Source organism: Podarcis vaucheri (genome assembly GCF_965113315.1).
Source record: "Podarcis vaucheri genome assembly, chromosome: 1".
Classification (NCBI taxonomy): Eukaryota; Metazoa; Chordata; class Lepidosauria; order Squamata; family Lacertidae; genus Podarcis; species Podarcis vaucheri.
Genome location: NC_138759.1, coordinates 67,354,846 through 67,376,506, shown reverse-complemented (window position 1 = coordinate 67,376,506; position 21,661 = coordinate 67,354,846). Strand labels below are relative to the sequence as shown.

Here is a 21,661-nt window from a genome sequence, read left to right as displayed (position 1 = left end):
AAGACATGCTATTAGTTATAGTAGCTCCCACTGTCAAATAGAAATGGAAGAGAATGTTGTTTGGTTTGCATTTTTAAGTGAAATGACCTAATCTGCACATCCCAGATTAATAAATGAACCAGAACATGATTATCCTTCAGATCTGCACTTCTGTGAATTTTACAATACAGTTCTTGGCTCAGATAATGCATCAAAGTGTATAAAATACATTAGGGTAAAATACATTTTGAAATGTGTGTATTGAGATAAAATATGTATTTAAGCGCGCATTGTGTGACAAATACTTATTTAAATATGGATTTAAATAATCAATTTTGTATGGATTTTTTTTTTAAAATTACAGATCACTGCAGAATTGGGACAGAATTGACATGTAGAATTGACATAGAAATAGGAAATTGATTGATCGGTCCATCCCTGCTGTCAAACAGCAGCCAACTTCTTAAATTTTCCACACTATAGAAAGTGGTTTCCTGCTGGAAGCTGTAGGCAGTACCCCAGACTTATGTAGCTTGGGAGTCTTCTGTTAGCACCCCTCCTCTGTTAACCATTTAGCATCACCCTGTCCATTTGTGGCAATGCCAGAAATAATTCTGTACAATATAGAAACGCATGTATAAACAGGCAGACAGTTGTCTTTACTAAGGTCTGAACTTGGCACTACCTGCACCCGGTTGCGTGTAGCATTTTCATTTAAAATAATTAAATAAATAACAGCTGATGTCAAGAATAGAAAAGGGGAGGGAGGTTTTCTTAACCCTTTCCCATCTGGCCACTTTTCTGCTTAAAATTGCCCTTCCCCAGTTGCTTCTCCTGGGGGGGGGGAATACACAAGTACACTTTACTGACTGTTTTCTACAGGATTTTTACTAATAATGTATCATGTTTCTGCTTTTCATTATTGTGTGCTTTACTCGTAGCACATTTTAACAGCATTTGTAAATAAATTGTTTGAGAGCGTACTCCCCCTTCTCTGAAAAGTCATAGGGTAATCAAAATAATTGGCTTTTGTCCCTGATGGGGGAGTAATAGAAGATGCATACGGATTCAGTGTTTATAGATAATTATAAGAAAACTATTTTGTTGTAGTTACAGAATATTACTCACTTAGGGAGTGCAGAAAGGTTTTTTATGAGCTTTTATATTTTTGTGTTTATCTGCCTTACTTTTACGCCGCATGACATTTGTAATATTCTGCAAACAATACTATAATCACAGAAGCAAAGGCTTTGTGGTTTTGTGACAGTAGATAAAAATCAAGCAGTCAGAGGATTGGCAGAAACCCCTTTCTGAAACCCTGGAGAACTGTTGCTAGTCATTGTAGGCAATACGACAGAGCTAGACAGACAGATGGTTTGACTCAGTGTAAGATGGCTTTCTGTATTCATAACTTTAGTATTGGTTATAGTATAACACATAATAACAATCTGAACATGTTAAGATTAAAACATTTGGCTGCAACATCAGGTCGGTAACCAACACTCCTGGTTTTCAACCCAGATTGAAAGACGCTATTGCTATCAATTGTAGTAAACAGGTAAGTTGGAATTGATGGTAGTTGAAGGAGCACAGACCTGACCTCTAGACGAAAGAGAAGGCCTTGCATTACTGATGATGTTTGTGCTCTTCTGGCTAACTGGACTCACTGTTTGCAAGGGCTTGTGGGCCAGTTTTTGCTTCTGAATTCTCAGGTGGCAACTTTGTTGAGGGTTGACTTTTTCAGTTGCATCTACTGTGACCTTCTCTGGAAAATAGGTATCTTGCAGCAAATGATTCATACTTTTGTAGATTGGCTCTAATTGGGATATTCTTTGAATAGCATTTGGGAGCTTCAGTGAATATAAAACAAAGAAGCCTGTCTTCTGACAGAAGTGGGTCAGTGGGAACATAAAGCTTGTCCTGCAAAAATTGTGCAATTAACTATTAGCCTTCAGATACAGATAGAGGGGCTGGTTTTGACCTATAAATCTGTTGAGGCTTTGAAATCCACATATCTCAGGAAGCATTTCAGCCAATATGAACTCTCCCTCCTGTCATATTAATCCTCCTGTATAAAAAACATGTGAGGAAACTTTGTATTAATATATGCAGTGTTAAAAGAAGCCTTTATGGGGGAGTATTTTTCTCTCCTCGCATTTTCTTTTCTCCCTCTCTTTGAAACTTTCCTTTTATTTCCACAGTCTTCTTTCTGCCTACTTTTCTCATTTGGGTTTTCCTGCTTAATTTGATTATCTTTGTCTTATGTGTATGGAGGTATTAATGGTGGTTAATGTAAGTCTCATTAATGTAAGTCTCATTAAAAATCCATTGTTTTTAACTGGGAGGAACCTGTATGTGGTGCTTGAAATCAGGAAGGCTATGTTGAAGGAAAGGGAGGGGAGAAATAATATGTGTTAAAAGTATATGTGTACTAAAATGAATTAAATGCAAATGAAATAAGATCTTGTGCCCAGGCTGTGGTTCATTGTAGTGGGCCCGAATTTGAGGAACCTCTTAGGGTTCCTATAGAATCCTAACATTTTCAGTTCACATATAAGAAGGTGGGACCACATTTTAGCATCAAGAAAGCACAGTGCTAGGGGAAGCTAAACCCCTTCCTTTTTTTACCTTCCCATCATTCTGGGCACTTTTCCCCAGCTGAATGTCTATATCCGAAGTTAGTTAGACTGTGTAATAGATAATGGAGGGACGGTTTAGCTGTTCCTACCTTTCCACCCTTTCTCATGTTAAAATGAGACATCCACCTCACATTATATGAGAGCAACATAGATATTGATCAAATAAATATGAGTGTCCCATCATTTTTAGATTAGGTCTAAGATACCTTAATTTCATCCTGCTTTTCACTGTTCCCTTCCCATTTGAGTCCCCCTTAGATGCATTTTTCCTTGTAGATGCATTTTTCCTTATGCATCACATTGCCCAGGATCATCTCAGAGTTGAGAGTCTTGCCAGTGAAGGAAGATTTACCGTACTTCTATCCTGATTGGGTCACCTTCTGGTTTTTTTCTTCCTAGGTCAACTTTCTGTTTCTTATTACATTTAGGCCCCACCTTTCCTCTAAGGAGCTCAAGATGACACATGTGGCCAGTGGCGGAGCTTCATGCTCTGGCACCAGGGAGGCGGAGAAGGTGGGGGCGGGGCTGGCGTGCGGCCTGGGGGCGTGGCACCCAGCGCGGGCGGGGGGGGCAGCCACAATGGCACCCCACTGGGATCGCGCTGTCAGGGGCGGTGCACTCCCCCCGCACTCCTCTTCCTCTGCCAGTGTATGTGGCTCCCCCCTTCCCATTTTATCCTCACAACAACCCTGTGAGTTAGGTTAGATTGAGAGACAGCGACTGGCCCAAGGTCACTCATTGAGCTTCATGGCTGAGAGGGTGTTTTTACCCAGGTCTCCCAGCTAAGGGATGGTGTTGTAGGAAGGGCTGTAGCTCAGTGGCTGAACATCTGCTTTTTGTGGTGAAGTCTCAGGTTCACATCCTGATATCTCCAGCTATGGCTGAGAATTTCTCCTGTCTAAAACCCTGAAGAGCTGATACCAGTAAGTGTGGACAGTACTGAGCTAGGCATGGGTGTAGCCAAAGGGGGGCGGGGTGGAGGGTAGCTGCCCCCTAAATCAAGTTTAACAAACAACTTGGTTCTGCTCGCCCCGAAACATAAATCCTGCCTATGCCCATGGTGCTAGGTGAATCAATGGCCTGCTTCATTATAAGGCAATTTCCTGTGTTTTTATGTCTGATGTAATTCCTCACAGCCTGAAGTTTGTGCACTGCCTGCCTCCAGTATGGTTTTTTTCTTTTTTTAGGATGAAGGAGCAGGAAAATATATATTGGTGAAAGAATGGATTGTTATTAATTAGAAACAGTTATTGGTGAGATTATTAGTTTCTGCCGCTTAATATTTGTTGAATCTTAGCCTACTGGGTAAGATCAAGTATAATATTTGTCATTTGAAGCATGTGTGTGTGTGTGTGTGTGTGTGTGTGTGTGTAAAGGAAGCCATTACACAGTACTGTGTGTTTCTAATGTATACTTAAGACTAGATGGAATTTCTTCTTCCTAATGAGTGAGACATATATTTAATTCTATTCAGAGCACAAACAACTATCCTAATCTTATTAACTAACATTTCTTTGAAAATGCTTTTTTAAAAAACAAACAAACAGTGACTAGTTTTTTGTATGTTTTTGAAACTAGGAGACTGAAAGTCAATATGAGGAACAAATTAGCAAATTTGTTGTTGAAGTACAGGAGCTTGAGTGGCAAAAGGTTGGTGTTTTTGAAACAGTTAAAACTTGATAGCATCTGTTCATAGTAATTTTACTGTTGGAATTAATATCAGTATTGAAGAATTGTAAAATATGGTTTCTGATCTAATATACATGTTTCTATAGTATTCTGAGGTTTTGTGTAAGCAGTGTCAATAGAATTTATAAAATGTGTGTTTCTAAAGTCTTTGCTCTAAAGAGATGTAGGATTTGGCAGATTTAGTGATTTATTCTGTCAAAATTAAATGTGAAGAACCATTATATGAGGTACTTTGAATGCAGTACCTTTGGTTCTAGCCAGTGTTATACTGCACCTTCACTCTTCTCTCTGAATCCAGAAAACACAGAGCACAGCTAAAGACTGTGTGTCTTCAGTTATGCTTGGCTTTACAGGCAACCAAAACATTTTGTACGGGAATTTGAATGCAAGTTGTCTCCTTAAACACCATACACTCTCTTGTTGCACTGCTGCTGTGGATGAGGGTGGCAGTTTTTTAAAAGGCAATTCTAAATAAGCTATAAATATTACTATCTCATTTGTACATACCTTAAAGTAAATGAGCATTAGAATAGCATTTTCATTCAGGTCCCAATTCATAGTTAAATTTTAATAGAAATGAATTTCTTCTAACTACACTAATATACCTATGCTTTTTCTTCTTGGTTGGAAGATTTGTTGCAAGTGTTGTTATTATTCTTGTATGCCTTCTTTAATCATTATTTGATTATTTATCTTCATTTTTTTGATTTTTTGATTTATGATTTTCAGGTTTATACATCTCACTAATTTTCACTTATTTGATTATTTATTTTTAACCAAGAAAACTTGAAAATGAAATTTTTTCTTAATGTATAATGACACATCTTACTTTAAATATGTTTATATATGCCTTTTTAACTGTCTTGTTCTGCTTTAATTTAAATTGTCATATAATAGGTGGCTCTTCAGCATCATAAAGAAGTATTAAACAAACAGCACACAGAAGCCATGACAGCTATTAAAAAACAGGTACTTAATGAGTCTTTATTCTCAACCGTAATATACAACAAGTGGTATTATCATTCATATTCTCAAGACCAGTTAAGTTGAACTGCTCAAAAACAATAAGCCTGATCTAGTCTCAGCTATAATGAGAGCCTTGTTGTTGTTGGTGAGTATGTACATGAAGTTGGGGAGGTGGAGAGGAATGAATTGTATTGTATTGCAGCAAATTTTTGAAAATGTACTACCTTAAATAAAAAGTTACACATGTTGTTTGATCATACTATTTAAATTTGTTTCCTTCTTGTGGCAATTCTAGTTCCAATTAAGACTATTTGCTGCAGAAGAAGAAAAGGTAATGATATGACTCATTTGTCAAAAAAAAGCATAGTCAGTTAGTGGTTGGGATTCAGAGTGCTTAGTGTGGGCAGCTATGTGTTCATGGGGAGTTTTCAGTTTTTCCCTTCCAGTGGCAGCCCTTGCAACCACTGAAAAGTTCCTACCAAAGACCGAGGACTCTGTAGAGCATCTTTGCATGAGAAGTATCAGGTGTTGCCTTGTGCATATATCTAATGCTTTGATCATATTAGGGTTGCCATATGTCCAGTAAATCCGAGACATGTCCTCTTAGGGAGGGCCAACATGCTGATCTGGGTTTTGCTTTTTTTCCATTTTAAAGGAAATGTCCGAGTTTGTTTGTTTTTTTTGGCTCAGATTCAGGTGCGGGCGGCTTGGGCATGGGTTGTCTGGATGCTGTGATTTGTTTCCCTGGGTTGGGCTATCCTCTTTTTTGCACTTCAAGATATGGCAACCTTAGATCAGGGGTCAGCAAACTTTTTCAGCAGGGAACCGGTCCACTGTCCCTCAGACCATGTGGGAGGCTGGACTATATTTTTTTTTTTTGGGGGGGGGGAGAATGAATTCCTATGCCCCACAAATAACCCAGAGATACATTTTAAATAAAGGCACACATTCTACTCATGTAAAAACAGGCTGATTCCCGGATTGTCCGTGGGCTGGATTTAGAAGGCAATTGGGCTGCATCCGGTCCCTGCGCCTCAGTTTGCCTACCCATGCCCTAGATCATATACAAAAGCCGTAAGAGATTTCAACCTGAGTAAGGCATAAATATACTAAAGATTGTTATCACAGTATCCCCATAAAGTTTGTTGAGTAACACTGTTGGAAGTAGCCTAAATCTTTGAGCACAACTTTTACATTAGTAAATTGTTATAGTAGATTATCTGACAAATGCAAAAAGAAAAATGAGTGTGTAAAACTTAATAGAGAGTCTCATCAAATTCTGTGACCTCAAGCTGATGGCTGAAAAAGTGGAAGCATATTTCACACCCAATCAGGAGTGAATGTTCATCCAGTGCTACAAAGTAAACACACTATAGATTAGTATTTTTAACTGAAAAGAGTATAAAAAATGAAAATGTCAAAGTTTGCAAAGTGTTGTGTTAATACAGTTCCTTGAACCATTGAACAGAACATGTGGATCATTTTGTAACAATTGCATGATAGTGATCAGTTATATGATCCAACAGAGAGGGAGTAAGCAGAGCAACAACGCTGCAGAATAAAGGCAAGGGGCAGTGTATTTTTCAGTAAAAGAGTCATCTCAATAGTCTCTGAATAGAGATTGTGGCATATTTATTTTGAGGAAGTGATGTTGACATCAACTGAATGATGACAGGTTCCATTAGGGATCCATAATCTCCTACGAAGTCTTTAGCAGGCTTTTATCACTTTTTATTTGAACTCACTGTATAGTGTGCTATTGAAGTGGATGGAGTTTTGTGTTGCAGTATTTTGAAGAACAGAAGTAATTATCCTCAAGACATTGGCATATAGAATAGATTATGATGCGCATAATTATTAACACATCTCAAGAGACCTGTTCTTATGTCCCTTAGCTGAGAAATTTGTCATTTTATATTTCCTTTTTCTAACAAAATATTATATTTCTTTGAAGGGAAAATGTTTACTTGCTATGGAATCAAAAGAAAGAGAAATGGAAGGACTGAAAGAAACATTAAAAATGTTACAGGTACATTAGCTCCACACTCATGCGGCCTGATTTATTTGGGCCCTGTTCCAATAGAGTGTCCATGCAGCAGCCAAGACTGTGCATGGTTAGTCGAGTAAAGCAATTTGCATTTCTGCCAATTAACAACTAGTTGGTGGGGGAGCAGGGACACAATGCAGCCCCCTACCTTCTTTCCCAAACAAGAGGTTGTCTAATCCAGGACTTTTTGCATGGCTCCTACATTGGGCTGGGGAAATCTATTCAAGTGATCTTTTTCTGCTGTTCCTTGAAAGAGCTTAAGGCACCATATAAACACAGAAAATAAAATAAATGACTCCTTTTTATTTTTACAACAAAACTATGAGGTAGAATAGACTTAGTAATTGTCTCAATGTTTTGTGGCTGAGGAGGGATATAAACTGGGTCTCTGCATTCTAAGTTTAATACTATTCCTATTACATCAGACTAGTTCTTTTGTCTTATTTTGTATATACAATTCCTCATCTAGCGTTCTGTTTGCATCTTAACTGAACTACACAGCAGCAGCAGACTCTCCAGAGTCCTGTGGAGCAAAATGGCCAAGGAGACATTTTCCACAATTCCTCAGATAGCCAATAAAGAAAATCAGGCAAGAGAAGGTAGCAGTTCTTCTCAGAGTTCCATATTTACCTTGTCATCTGTGTTTCTCAGATTTAGTAAAACAATTCATTAGTTCAGAAAAAATGAGGGTTTTTTCTCCCATTAGGAAATACTCCATGAGAAATCCACTCTCCAATCCACTCTATTTAAAGGAGTGACTTTCCCACAGAGCATAGTTGCTCACTTTGTTAAAGGAGCAGTAATTTTGCCAGCCTTTGAAATCAATGCTCATTTGGATGAGATTTACAAAACTCATTCCATTCAATCATTTTTATAAAATTGATACAGTTTTACAGTGCAGTAAAATGGACGCGGGTGGCGCTGTGGGTTAAACCACAGAGCCTAGGACTTGCCGATCAGAAGGTCGGTGGTTCATATCCCTTCAACAGGGTGAGCTCCCGTTGCTCGGTCCTTGCTCCTGCCAACCTAGCAGTTCTAAAGCACGTCAAAGTGCAAGTAGATAAATAGGTACCGCTCCGGCGGGAAGGTAAACGGCGTTTCCATGTGCTGCTCTGGTTCACCAGAAGCAGCTTAGTCATGCTGGCCACATGACCTGGAAGTTGTACACCACCTCCTTCAGCCAATAAAGCGAGATGAGCGCCGCAACCCCAGAGTCGGTCGCGACTGGACCTAATGGTCAGGGGGTCCTTAAAATGTTCACAGAACTTTCTTGAATGAACAGTTCTTGGAAGTCCCATAGCAATCTGTTGTCCCCCACCAAAAATAAGAGAAAAATTGGACTTACCATGAAATTTTATTTTCCTTGGTAAAATGAGAGCAAATTACCCTGCTACAGTTCTGGGTGTGGGATAGGATCTTAGAATAGTTATCCCCTTGATATTCATAGGAATTCCTGTGGACATCTTATTTTTCTTCTTCTTTGGGATTGACACAGCTATTCTTTCAGGTTGTTAACAATTATACTTCTGAAGTTCAGTGTTAGGCTTGTTTAGTTCTTCTGATGAAAATTCCAGCCTTGTCTGCAGTAGTAGTAGGAGCTTCATCCTAAAGTAAACATTTCACCCCTCACCAGCAAGAACAAAACTTCACAGTAAGACACTTAATTAATTTCCCCTAAACATTAACTCTGGAGTAATTTGATTAAAGATAATTGGGCTGCTCAAATGAAAATGATTAAGTTAGAATTGTTTGTTCTAAGTTGAATAAGTTTTATAAAATAATACCGGTTTAGAAAGGGAATCAAATAAAATATTAGACCAGACCAGGAAAATTAAATTTATTAAAGTATATTCTGAAATCATACAAAAACCATACAAACTTCCTCCTTGCTATTAAACACTCAGACATATCTAAATTTAAATGTAAATGTAAAGTTAAAGTAAAATGTTAAAGTTAAATGTAAATTTAACTTTAACTGTTGACCATAGGGCATTTTCCCAAACTGTTCTTGCTGTTCTTCATGATCCCTGAATTACTCAAAAGTGCCTTTTCACTATTCAACAGTGGACATTTTGCTTGTCATTAATATTGTGCTGATTATACTAGTTTCTCATTAACTTTATAGATAGCTTGATTATGTTGATGCCGTACCTTGTTTTTTTAAATAATCTGGTTAATTCTGAGATTATTTTAAAAGCAATTCCTTCACATTGCTGACCTTCTGTGCAAAAGGCTGAAAGGATTTGTTATGTCCTGCTCAATTCATGACACAGCACAAGTGATATATAGTGTACTTCATGGTTGGCTGAACATGATACATGGACTGAAAGAGTAATAAATGCTCCCTTGCTTTTCTTAACTAAGATATAGTTGGGGGGGGGAACCATTCAGCAATGGAATCTGATTTAAATTCACCACAACAAAGGCATTCAGTAAGTCAGTTTTCAGCCAACTGGTATGTCAGTTGCACTAACAGCAGTTCATGCAAACATTTTAATCATATGTACAACAAGCAGACCTGCACTCTAACACTGGAACTCGCACGAGATAGCCATTTTCTGTCTTTGAAGAGGCAAATCATAGGTTGAAATCCAATGAAGAAGAGCTGGGTGTCAGGGGCTGGCATGGTGTGGGATTGGTCCCTCATGTCCAGCCCTCTGCACCAGACTGCCATTGGCCAATTGGCTGACACGGAGCAGGATTTCAAGCTGGGTGTGTGAGCCGAAGCTCAAGTCCTGGCAAGGAGAGACCCTGACACACAGCCATGCATCTTCAGCTGGTGGGGGTGGGGAGAGGCGCTGGCTGTCCCACAAAGCCACCGCACCCCTAAAAGGAGGTGAGCGGACTTCTGCTCATTAAGGAACAGTAGTCTCAGGTGAATTTGTTCTTCTGGTGGTACATTGCTCAGATGAGTAGATTATTCTACTCATGAGCAATAATTTGTAGAAGTGAGCTCATTCAGGTTTAGCCTGTTTCTGTGCTCTACTACACATTGGCAGCAAAGCACAGGATCAATATTTTTTCACCTTCGCCTGATGCTGGGAGTGGGCCCTAGTCTCTTTACTAGCACAGTAGCAGTCATGCCCTAGCATTGTAGAGAAATCTAGAGATTCATTTAGGTGGGTAATGATGAAAATGAAATGACTGGCATAAGAAGGATAGCATTTTGTGCCACATTCTAAAGGGAACCAGGGTGACCTTGCTCCTTGCATGGGTGCAAGGTTGTACTGGCAAAATGGTACAAGAAACAGTATGTGAACAGATCTCTGAAGAAGGTGGTTTCCCTTGCAGTGAATGAGAACTTACTTGTTTCAGCACAAGCCCCTGCTTGTACCACAAGGGTTGATCAGTGCTTAGGACTGGGCTATAATAATCAATCTTACCTTAATCTTTGAGTTATACAATTGGAAATTTAGAAGCAGCCGGTTCTGCTCTGGCAAGAACTTCAGTGCATAGAAAAGTCATAGGATGATTGAATGCAACATTTATTATATGCTGATCCATAAACCTGGCACAAGACTGTAAGCTTTATTATATTCATGCAGACGTACAGGTGAAAAGGAAATACAACAGGGGAGTAGTGTGGCCTTTCAGAGCCAAATTATATTATACATGTAGCAGCAGTGAGAAAGGTAATATGGCATAATACTGGGAGTTGATGCCATGATCAACATGCATCTCCAGTATTTTTTGCCTTGGTAGAGAATGGTACCAGTAAACTTCCCTCTGTAGCAAATAGCAGCTCAGGTCGGGAAGCAGTTTTCACTGGGACTGCAGTTCAGGAGGAAAGGATTAGACCCATTCCATGCATGCCATGATCCTACTCTAGGAAGCTGCACAGAGTTTTAAAAAGAGCAGCAAATGACCTGTTAAGAGGGTTTGTTGCACAAGACCTCCCCACCAATTATAATTGTGGAACTAGTGTTAGTATGGAGGTGCACAGAGATCCAGCTTCCAGTGGTGCATTTTATCATTTGTGCCCAAGAAGGGTATTATAAACATAATATGGGGAGAAGCTTTGAGGTGGAATAAATGGAATATGATCACTAGAGCCTCAGTGATAAGAAAAGCTAAGCAAGGCATAAAAATAGAAAGAAAATAGTTGTAAGGAGAAAGATTGTTAAGAGAGCTTCTTCTTTTTCTGAACACCCTTATAAACATGCTTGTAAACAGGCACAAAGCTGGACTCATGGGATGAGTAAAATCAGGCAGGGAAACTTTACAAAAATTGAGACATGATGCATTTCATTGTAGTCACAGCAGTATCCACTTTTTAATGATTTGCACAGGCTCAGAAGAACCGTGCTTTCTCCCCTCTTCTCTCTCAATGAAGAACTAGATGTGAAGTTTGTAGTCATAGCATCCACTCCAGTCAGATATACATAGGTTGTATATACACTATACTTTTTAAGCACATTTGAATCACATTCTTTCCCTCAAAGAATTCTGGGCACTGTAGTTTACCCCTCTCAGAGTTACAATTCCTAGCAGCCCTTAACAAGCCACATGGCCCAGAATTCTTTGAGGGGAAGATGGATTTCCAAAATGCTTGAAATGTATCGTACTTATGGAGCCAGACTCAAAAGAACCGTTCTTTCCCCACTCTGGGGAAAAATAGATGATATGTTAGGCATATGGTTTTCCCTTGTGTGTGTGTGCTTAAAAAATCAAGCAGCATTGGAATGGGGTTGGGGTGGGGCACAGAAAATCCAAGCAGGATCAGGAATGTGGTAGAGGGGTGGGTTAACTCTTTGCTTCCATCATAGTTCTGACTATATAATGCCCACCACTGCCATCTGCAATGGGGAGGAAAGCTGTTGTTGATATCAGTTGGTGCTTTCCTCCCAATGTGAATAGTTGTGCAGGAAGTCCAGTTCTGATTAGTACCAGTCCATGACAGGGACAAAGAGTTCAAGCTCGCCACCCACATACCAAGGTTCCATTATGGTTCAACCCACAGCCTTATTCTTTTTAACAGCTATGTAACAGCTGCTTGGCAAATGTTATATCTGGTTTGGCTTTCCATGCTCATGAGCATACATGTAGGCAGCATGGTAGGTTGTTAGAGGCAATGGGGCATCCTGTGTGCACACTGCTCACATCCACGGCCAGAATTCCTTCTTAATTTAATTTATTTGTGCTCCAAGCATGAGTAGTGTGCACTAAGGAGAGGCAGAGAGGTGGATGGTAATGAGTAGAGAGCCCATTCTAACACTGGTGTTGCACCCATGCCCATAAGGAAGGTGGGAGGGGATCATGCCCTTAGTTCCCCCCACTTCCTTTTTTTTAACACCATAAATAAATAAATAAATAAATAAATAAATAAATAAATAAAGGATGTGTAAGCTGGCCGCCTATTAGCAATGTGGGTTTATTTTCAAGGCTTTTCATATCTATGCAGGCATTACATTTCTGTTATAAGTTTTACCACTTCCCCACTTCCTTGAAACTAGCAGAATTACAATTAATTGCCAATGCATTTTAAATCATTAATGGTTTTCATTATTACAGATTTCAAAATACTCTTTGCAAAAGAAGCTTAACGAAATGGTAAGAGCTACAAAAGCTATAAAAATGTCAAAGGCTTGCATCCTAATTTTTTGCTTCTGTTCATGTAAGGATGGTTTTTCTCATAAAATGTCCCCTTTCCATGAACGCAACCATCATTCTGTGAGTGGAAGACCCTTTTTCATGTAGCAAAATGTTAGAGTTCTTTGCATTTTATAGTTACGGGTTATAGAGGTGTTGGTATATATTCAAATATCCTCCTGAGTATTGCAGAGGTGCTTATCCAAACTTCCCTTAATCTTTGGATTTATTTATTTGTTAACAAAATTGCACTTTATTTTGTGTAGCATTATTTTTCTAACTTTCCTTGCTAGTATAATAACTTAAGTGTTTGCGAGGAAAATTACAATTAAACTTTATGGTTTGATTAGACTTACTTCTTCTTTTCAGGCTAATATTTATAATTAAAATGGTATGAAAGACGCAGGCAGTGTGTTACTCTTCTTCCAGTGTAACATAGAAGAATTAAGTGTGCCAGTTCAGTTTAGTCACTCTGCTGAACCACTTTTGAAATTAAAGAGAGCTGTTGAAACATTGCTAAGCTTGATTGACTAAAAGCTGTGAAAATTCTGCTGCTGCTCAACTGGAAAGAATAAAGATAATATTGTCAGACCATTATAAACTGTGATTTTAATTAAGAAGCTCAAAAACTAGAGTCCGGTTTAGCCTTAAGTACCATGACATTTGTACTGAAAGTCATCTTCAACGCTACAGTGATTTTACACAAAATATGGTGAAATTGAATAATGTGTCCTTTGACCTGGGAGATAAGGCTACAAGTTAAAGATCAAAGGCAACATAAAATGTGTTTTGTCCTATTTCACTTTTAAGTTAGGCTTCTTGTTTAAGAAGTATGTGTAATCTATTTTATCCATACAAATATTAAATTAATGATCATGCAAAATTATTGCAAATAATCTATTTATTCTAGTAAACTATGTCCAGCCTTGTAAACTGTTCATGTGCTTGCAAAAAATTGTTTGCATAAAATTTGTTGTACACATGCATTTGCACAATTAAGAGGAAAGAGATAAACTATGTGACAAGTTATGGCATTTACTCATGCATAGAACTGCACCAGGAGAGGCTTGTTAGCTTTCTACTTAACATGGCAGTCTAGGGTGTCTGCTTTTTGTGGATACTCAAGTTACCGGTAGTCCACTGTCTGAAAAACAGGCCGGGTGACTATGCAAGAGAGGGTTTAACTACCACTACACACCCCAGCCTCTCCTTTCCAATGGGATAGGCTCCCCTCTTGAGCAGAAGTGCTCAGTTCATGAACAAGTGCCCTAGCCTGCCATTACAAATGACTGAGACATCTACCTGCTCTCCAAACAAGTCTCCTCAGTGGTAATAAAGAAGCTACCATTAAAAAAATTCATATTCATGCCAGCGTTAGGGCTGAGTTTCATTTCATATCCAGAATTTGGCCTTTGCCACATGGTGAGTTCAATACATATTACAGCTTCTCACATAGCGAAGTGATTGCTTGGTTTCTCTGCTACTTAGGCAGATTGCTTTTTAACTCACAGTGAAGTAGGGGAATGATATTAACCTCATCATCAGTTGAAAATAATTTGGAAAACAATCAGGCAACTGCTTGGTCATGCAGCAAGCTGAAATGTGTATTAAACCTGCTGCATGGTTTTAGCCAGTCTCGTTGTGAGAACTGAGGCTTCACAATAAAGTTAAAAGAGAAAAAGTAGTTTCAGAACTGAAGCCTTTATATTTTGGAAGTACCAAGATGGTTGGCATAAATTTTAACATCGAAATTAAATGAACATAAGTTATTTTGCAGCTAATTAAATGTAGACCCTTTGAAAATAGTAAACTAGGAGCACACACAGCAGGACATAGCATAACTGGGTGCAGCATTTGCAGTTATACTTACTATGACATGAAATCACTGGGCAAGGCATACCCGCTTATTTTAGAGTACAGGAACTTCCAAGCAGAAGAACAAGAGATAAGCAGGGATAGTTGAGAGGCAATGCAATAATAGAACAATAAATGCAAGGAAATAGTTCTAAGGTCATTTTGACCAGAAGAGTGTTTGAATAATTAACCCAGTGACATTAGAAAGACCCAAACTTAGAAGTCATACTTCACCTTCTCAGGAACTAAAATTTATGAACTAGAATCTGTTCAGTGGCTTATGCTATGATAAATTAGCATATAATATTGGTCTTGACAACTGAATCCACACATATATTCACTGTTAGTCTCTTAAACTTCTATCTTTAGTTGTATGTCATTGAAATGGAATATAATCTGTTACAAATTTTGAAAAAAAATGTGTCACCCTTCAATAAAACAATATAATAACACCATATATATGCTGCCGTGTGCTGCTTTGGAAGGAAAGGCAAAATATAAATGTAATAAGAATAAAGCAGTACAAAACCAAAACAGCAGAAGCAGCAGTTTTTTTAAAAAAAAACTTACACAATTCAACAGATTGGATAAAACCATAGTTTATATTGGGTTACATGATATGCTAAAATGCCCTGGCAAGTACAACTTATGGCACCTAAATGTAATGTGTTTCTAATGTACACTGCCTTGAGATCTTTTGAAAAAGGGTGGTATATGTAGCAGGGAGAGAAATAGACAAGAGCCGCAGATGATGATTGCAGAGTTCTGGCAACTTGTGTAGTAAAAGGGGGTCCTAATCCAGCTGTTATAGCTAGAATTGTGCTTTGACAGTTTGGTTATCTAACTTCAGGGGTCCATCAGTCTTGTCTGTTTACACCAGGGGTGGGGGACCTTTTTCTGCCAAGGACTGCATTCCCCAGGGGTAATTTATTGGGGGTCGCTTGCCGGCTGTGGTTGAAGCTGGAGTTTGTAGTGGGATGGGTTGGGGCCAGCAGTTGGTAGGACTGAAGCCAAAAGTGGGTGGAACATCCCACTGTCCTCTTTGTGCCATCCCTTTTCTTTGTCCCCACTTTTCTTCCTTTATCCTTTCCATATTACATCTGCCATGTTACTCTAGCAGAGCACAAATAATAATAAATAATATTATTTATACCCCGCCCTCCCCAGCGAAGACCAGGCTCAGGGCGGCTAACATCATGTATAAAAACAATTGATTAAAATACAACTTAAAAACAGGATTAAAATACAACTTAAAATGCAGCCTCATTTCAGTGGAAGCCCAAATCAAAAACTGTTTGGGGGGAGAAAACGTCAAATCTTCACCAAGGCCAACTATCCAAACAGGTTCTATGTGGGCCAGAAAAAAGCCAGGGAAGTCCCTAAATAGGGGTTCCATCACAGAAGGAAAAGGAAAGAGGGGGAGGGGATCAAGCTGATTCCAAGCCAAAGGCCAGGTGGAACAACTCTGTCTTAAAGGCCCTGTGGAAAGCATGCTTCAGTAGAACATGCCTGCTAGGCTTTGGCATTGCTCTGTTTGAGTGTTACCCAATCCTCTCTGGAAGCTGCACACTGCAGCAGGGGAAGAATAAGAGTGGTGAGCAAGCTACGTTTGGGATAAACTTACCTGTCATTGCCGATCTTGGTGTTAAAGAACTTGGTTAAAAGTCCAAAGAATGCCTTTAGAAGGGGTAGCAAACTCACATATTGTGACCACTTCCTGCCCCACTAGAGTTTCTTTATGGCAAGAGTGGAGAACATTTTTGGTCCATAGTGAAAAGCTTTATCATATCTATTCCACTGCACTCCGTGCCTGCATTTCTGTTTTAAAAAACAGCCAGGAGATGGGTGGTGTGTGGATCTCCCTGTATCACACATAGTTTGATCTTCATTATAGGGGAGCAAGAGAAGTGCCTGCATGCCATTGTTTGGAGTTGTGGAAATAAAAATAATAAATTAAATACATAATAATAAAAAAATTAATATCTACAGAAAGCTAAAAACAGATTAAAGCACATGTTTACACATTTTGCCTGGGATTCAAGACTGAAAGTGCTGGTTCTGACCAGGAAAGCCTCTGCTGATTCTCTGTATCACTTGTTGCCTTTTCCATACCATTTAGCAATGATATTCCTGACAGTGGGAGTGGGGTGGAAATAGGGAGGCACAGTTCTACAGTGGCTTCTGTCCTACCTTACAGAGATCTTTAATAACTGTGCTGGAAGATGATTGCCCTTCCACTTGGGATGTCAGCACAATTTCTGTGTATGCTTATTTAGAAGTAAGCTCCACTGTGTTCAATGGGGCTTACCTCCCAATAAGTGTGTTTATCATTCCTGCACCGTCTAATTTATAAAGTTAAGACATCATTCCATATGAAAAGTTTGTCTTTAACTATTTTCTTTTCTTTCTTTTCTTTAACGCAGGAGCAAAAGTTGCAATTACACGTGTTAGCAAAGGAGGACCACCAGAAGAGTCTGAATGAAGTTGAAAAATGCCATACAGTTATCACATGTCAGCTGAGAAAAATAAAAGATGCTCATGCGAGATTAGAGCAGAACGGTAAATAAATATGTGATGAACCTAAGACATGATCCAGCCCTTATGTGTGAAGGCTGAGAAATACAGCAAAACCCATGGGAGCAGGGGAGAATGACAGCTTACCCCTTATTGGTGGTCTTCCACAAATATTTGAGGATGAGAAGGAAGTGACTAGATGGACAGAAATGTAGTGGCACACTCACAGCCAGCAACTGGATACAAGTACAGTGGTACCTCGGGTTACATACGCTTCAGGTTACATATGCTTCAGGTTACGGACTCCGCTAACCCAGAAATATTACCTCGGGTTAAGAGCTTTGCTTCAGGATGAGAACAGAAATTGTGCTCTGGCGGCGCAGCAGCAGCAGCAGGAGGCCCCATTAGCTAAAGTGGTGCTTCAGGTTAAGAACAGTTTCAGGTTAACCTGAAGTACCACTGCACAAGATCGAGGGAGGCAGGGAGCAGGACATTTAATCAGTTCATATTTGCTCCTCCCCAAGTCCTGAGATGTGGCATATTAATACATTATTATTATTATTATTATTATTATTATTATTATTATTATACTCTATTTACAGCAAAAAAACAAAACATAATGTCACTATCAATACAAAAAATTATAAATTCAAGATAAAATTAACCAACCAGCCTTGACTAATACCTATGTTGTTCATAAATTGTGTCTAATAGTACGTGTTGTTGTACATCTTCCTTATATAGATAGTGTCAGGTGGTTTAGTTGGTAGCCACACCAACTGTAGCTTGATGACAGGGTGACAGATGACCCAGACAAGCTGTTTAACAGAGGTAAGGGGGTGCTTCACAAACTGCTCTGTTAAGTGCCACCCCCCACCCCACAGCTGCGTCAAGGTTTAACACGGTAGCAGGGCAGTACTTCAGAAAGCCACTTTCTATAGCACCTGGTTAGCTATGAGGGGAGAGAGGGGGTTTGGGGTTGACTGATAGGGTTGGTCAGATGTAACAGAAGGAGGAGTTGGCCTGGTGTAGGGGGAAAGGAGTGTTGGAGATATTTGTAAAGGGTTCCCTCTAACCGGGGAGATTACTACTTAACCAATCAGACATTAAAGCACTCCTTCCCATCACAAGTACACAGTTACAAAACACTGTCATCATCTGTAAACCACTCAAAATCATTTTTACTCAGAATAGACCAATTAAACTAATTTAATTTCAGAGGGTCTGCTCTGAGTAAAATATAGCTGAATACCACCCTATGTATTACATATTCTTAAAATTCTATTCTTAAAAATCGATTATCTTTTCAAAACAAAGATGTATGAGATTTTACTATATTTTCAATATTTTAAGATAATTTCAGTATATGTGCAAAGTAAATGCTTAAAAATGTTAAATATATTATGATTATATATTAAAATATTCAATACAGTGGTGCCTCGCAAGACGAAAAGAATCCGTTCTGTGATTCTCTTCGTCTAGCGGTTTTTTCGTCTTGCGAAGCAAGCCCATTGACGGATTAGCGGATTAGCGCTATTAGCGGCTTTTAGCGGCTTTTAGCAGCTTATCTGCTGATCTGATCAGCTGATAAGCGGCTTAGCGGCTTAGAAAAAGGGGGGGGGAAGGAAAAAAAACCAGCAGGAACTCGCAAGACATTGTCGTCTTGCGAAGCAAGCCCATAGGAAATTTGTTTTGCGAAGCACCTCCAAAACGGAAAACTCTTTCGTCTAGCGGGTTTTCCGTCTTGCGAGGCATTCGTCTTGCGGGGCACCACTGTATATATTAGCTGGTTCTGTTCAACAAGAAAATAATGTATTTCTTGTACTAACTTTTACTGCAGAGGAAATTCATATGATACTGCAGCAACATTGGTAATCATGTATATTCTGAGCATGAAACTACTGTCTCTTGAAAAGTCCTATGGAAGTCACGTATTGAACAAGAAATGTCTTCCACTTTCCAAACTACTGATATTAATCTCTTTTTGCTTAATCACATGTAAAAACTTGCTAGATTTATTACTTTATTCCCCTTCCTTCCCTCTCCCTCCCCTTCTTCATAAAAAGGGATTACCCGCTCTGGGATCCCACAGCTAATTCTCCCCTGGTCTCCTTGCTGGCCCAAATAGGACTAATTTAGCCAGATAGCCTTGGTGATCATCTAATGTTTATTGGATGGATTTCCCCCCTAAATTGATTTTTGAATTCTGAGTTTATTGTCATTCACATTTTATACTGTATTTCATGCTGTTTTTTGTTGCATCAATTAAGTGTTTTAAATTTGTTGTTAGCTGCCCTGAGCCCGGTTTTCTAAACTGGGAAGGGCGGGGTATAAATAAAATATTATTATTATTATTATTATTATTATTATTATGGTTTTAGGTTTTATTTCAGTATGCACCAATTTTACGCTGCATAAATATTTTACAAATATATGGCAAGTGGGTGTCAAAACCTGATTTCTAAAAAAACCCCTCCACCTATCTCCAATTTAAGAAGTGAAATATATGAACTCTATAGAACAAAAGTGGAATATAAAAGACACATGGAAATAATATATGAAACTGAGTAATCACACATACAGCTGATTCCTCCTATTTTCCAGAGGGATTGTCAACATCTGCCTCTGGACATAATTTCCCCACAAGAAAACAAACACATACAGATTCTGTAGGTTACATTTATTCTGTAGAAAATTCAGACATAAAAGTATTTTAATATTAGTTCTTTACTTTTTTTATCTTATCCAAACCCATTCATAAGTTGTGGAAGCAATTCAACTCAATAAGAAATTGAGAGCAGTGAACGCAAGACAAAAGTCTGAGATAGATAACCTAAAAGAGGTAGGTATATTGTATTGTATTGTATTTATTTAATTCTATATCTATCCCACCTTTTCTCAAAGTGGTTGGCAAAAAGCTAAAAATGAAGGAAATATGAAAAGGCCACAACTTATCCAGTTAAATGTGTATGAAATATAGAAATATAAAGTTACCATATATCTGCTTAATCCTGCTTAAGAGCAGCCTAAACACTAAAGTTTTACAACACTTTCAGAAGGCATGCAGACTTAGGTTTTAACAGACCCTAGGGGAGGTGTGTTCTAAAATGGAGGAGTGGTCACCAAAAATATCTCCCTCTGTATCCTTGCTGTTTGAACTTTGTGATTATAATCAAGAACGGATGCTCAGCTTGTCTTAAAAGTCGCAGTGGATTTTATGTGAGAGATTAGTCTCACAGGTCTGTTAGGCCTGAGCCAGCAAGAGATTTGGAAGTCATAGCCAGCAAGTAGAATTGTGCCTTGAAAGTAATGGAAAGGCTCTGCAATTGTTTTATAGGCCCTTGGCAACATACTTGTGAGAGTAGGTGGGCTACACCAACTAGTATTTGTAAACAGACAGTGTAATGTATTCAGGGTGAATTGATATGACAGTGAATGATTGCATGGGCTTTTCCATGGATCCCATTAGCATCCAGTTTTTATGTATACATACATACTTGTTCAGATTGTGGGCAGTTCAGGCTGTAGTCATAAGTCTTCAGAAACCAAAGAACCCATATGCAAGTTGATACCTGGAGCTGGTGTGGTGAAAAATTCGTAAAGAAACTGCCCTCTTCCCATCTCTCCTGGGGATGCAGCAGTATTTCTGCAATGTCACTCCTTATCCCACTTCAAACTGCTAGGCACATTATATTCCTCTACTAGAGTTATGCAACAAACTAGCCCAGACAACAGCTTGAGCAACACCCAACTTTATGCAAACAGACGTCTCCTTTGTTTCCTCTCCCATGCATCCACCTGTGCTTCCCGAATCTGCTCCAAAGGGTCCCAGGGTTTTGCCAACTGCTTCTGTTCTGCTGGCGGAGGGGCACTGTTGGAACTCTCTGTGAACAGATTGCCCTCTGCCAGAACCATAGCAGCTGAGCAACCTCTCTAAGCTCTTTAGAACCCTTCCCCATCATCAACAGGCAAATAGATGCCAATACAAAAAAGAAACAGAATTTCCACAATAATTTGAGTGTTTGTTTTCCATACCGACAGGTTTTTGGGGAGGGGAGGAGTGAGAATGAGATCAGTGTTTATGACAATAGTTTAGCATTCTTTTCTTTTTTTTGCGTTTTAATAAGGTGTACAGCTTTTCATGGGCATATTGTGCCTTTTAAAATCCTTTCAAAAATTAGCTGCATTTTATTAATTTTATTAAATTGGAAGCTTGGGTATTTGGGTAGCTTGGCATTCATAAAATTCAGCAGCTCAGATAATAACCATTTCTACTTTCCACTGTTATATGATTTTGTCCAGAACAGTTAAACTATTGGATTGTGATAAGGGGAAATTCCACTTTTATGAAGAAAAGTTAAACAGACCAAACTTAGTTGCTGCT

At 38.9% G+C, this 21,661-nt stretch overlaps 1 protein-coding gene across 27 annotated transcripts in view; it reads left to right on the top strand.

Moving 5' to 3' along the window:
• Nucleotides 1–21,661, top strand: part of CCDC73 (coiled-coil domain containing 73) — a 73,323-nt gene that overhangs the window by 35,549 nt on the left and 16,113 nt on the right. For 25 of the 27 annotated variants that reach the window (XM_082210575.1, XM_082210578.1, XM_082210577.1 and 22 more), the window contains 7 exons: nt 4,197–4,268; nt 5,205–5,276; nt 5,569–5,604; nt 7,228–7,302; nt 12,832–12,870; nt 17,187–17,322; nt 20,040–20,119. In XM_082210575.1, coding sequence (XP_082066701.1) covers nt 4,197–4,268; nt 5,205–5,276; nt 5,569–5,604; nt 7,228–7,302; nt 12,832–12,870; nt 17,187–17,322; nt 20,040–20,119 — 510 coding nt within the window. Of the gene's footprint in view, nt 1–3,805; nt 3,872–4,196; nt 4,269–5,204; nt 5,277–5,568; nt 5,605–7,227; nt 7,303–12,831; nt 12,871–17,186; nt 17,323–20,039; nt 20,120–21,661 lie in introns of those variants that run through there. The other 2 variants (XM_082210574.1, XM_082210568.1) reach the window with 2 other exon arrangements.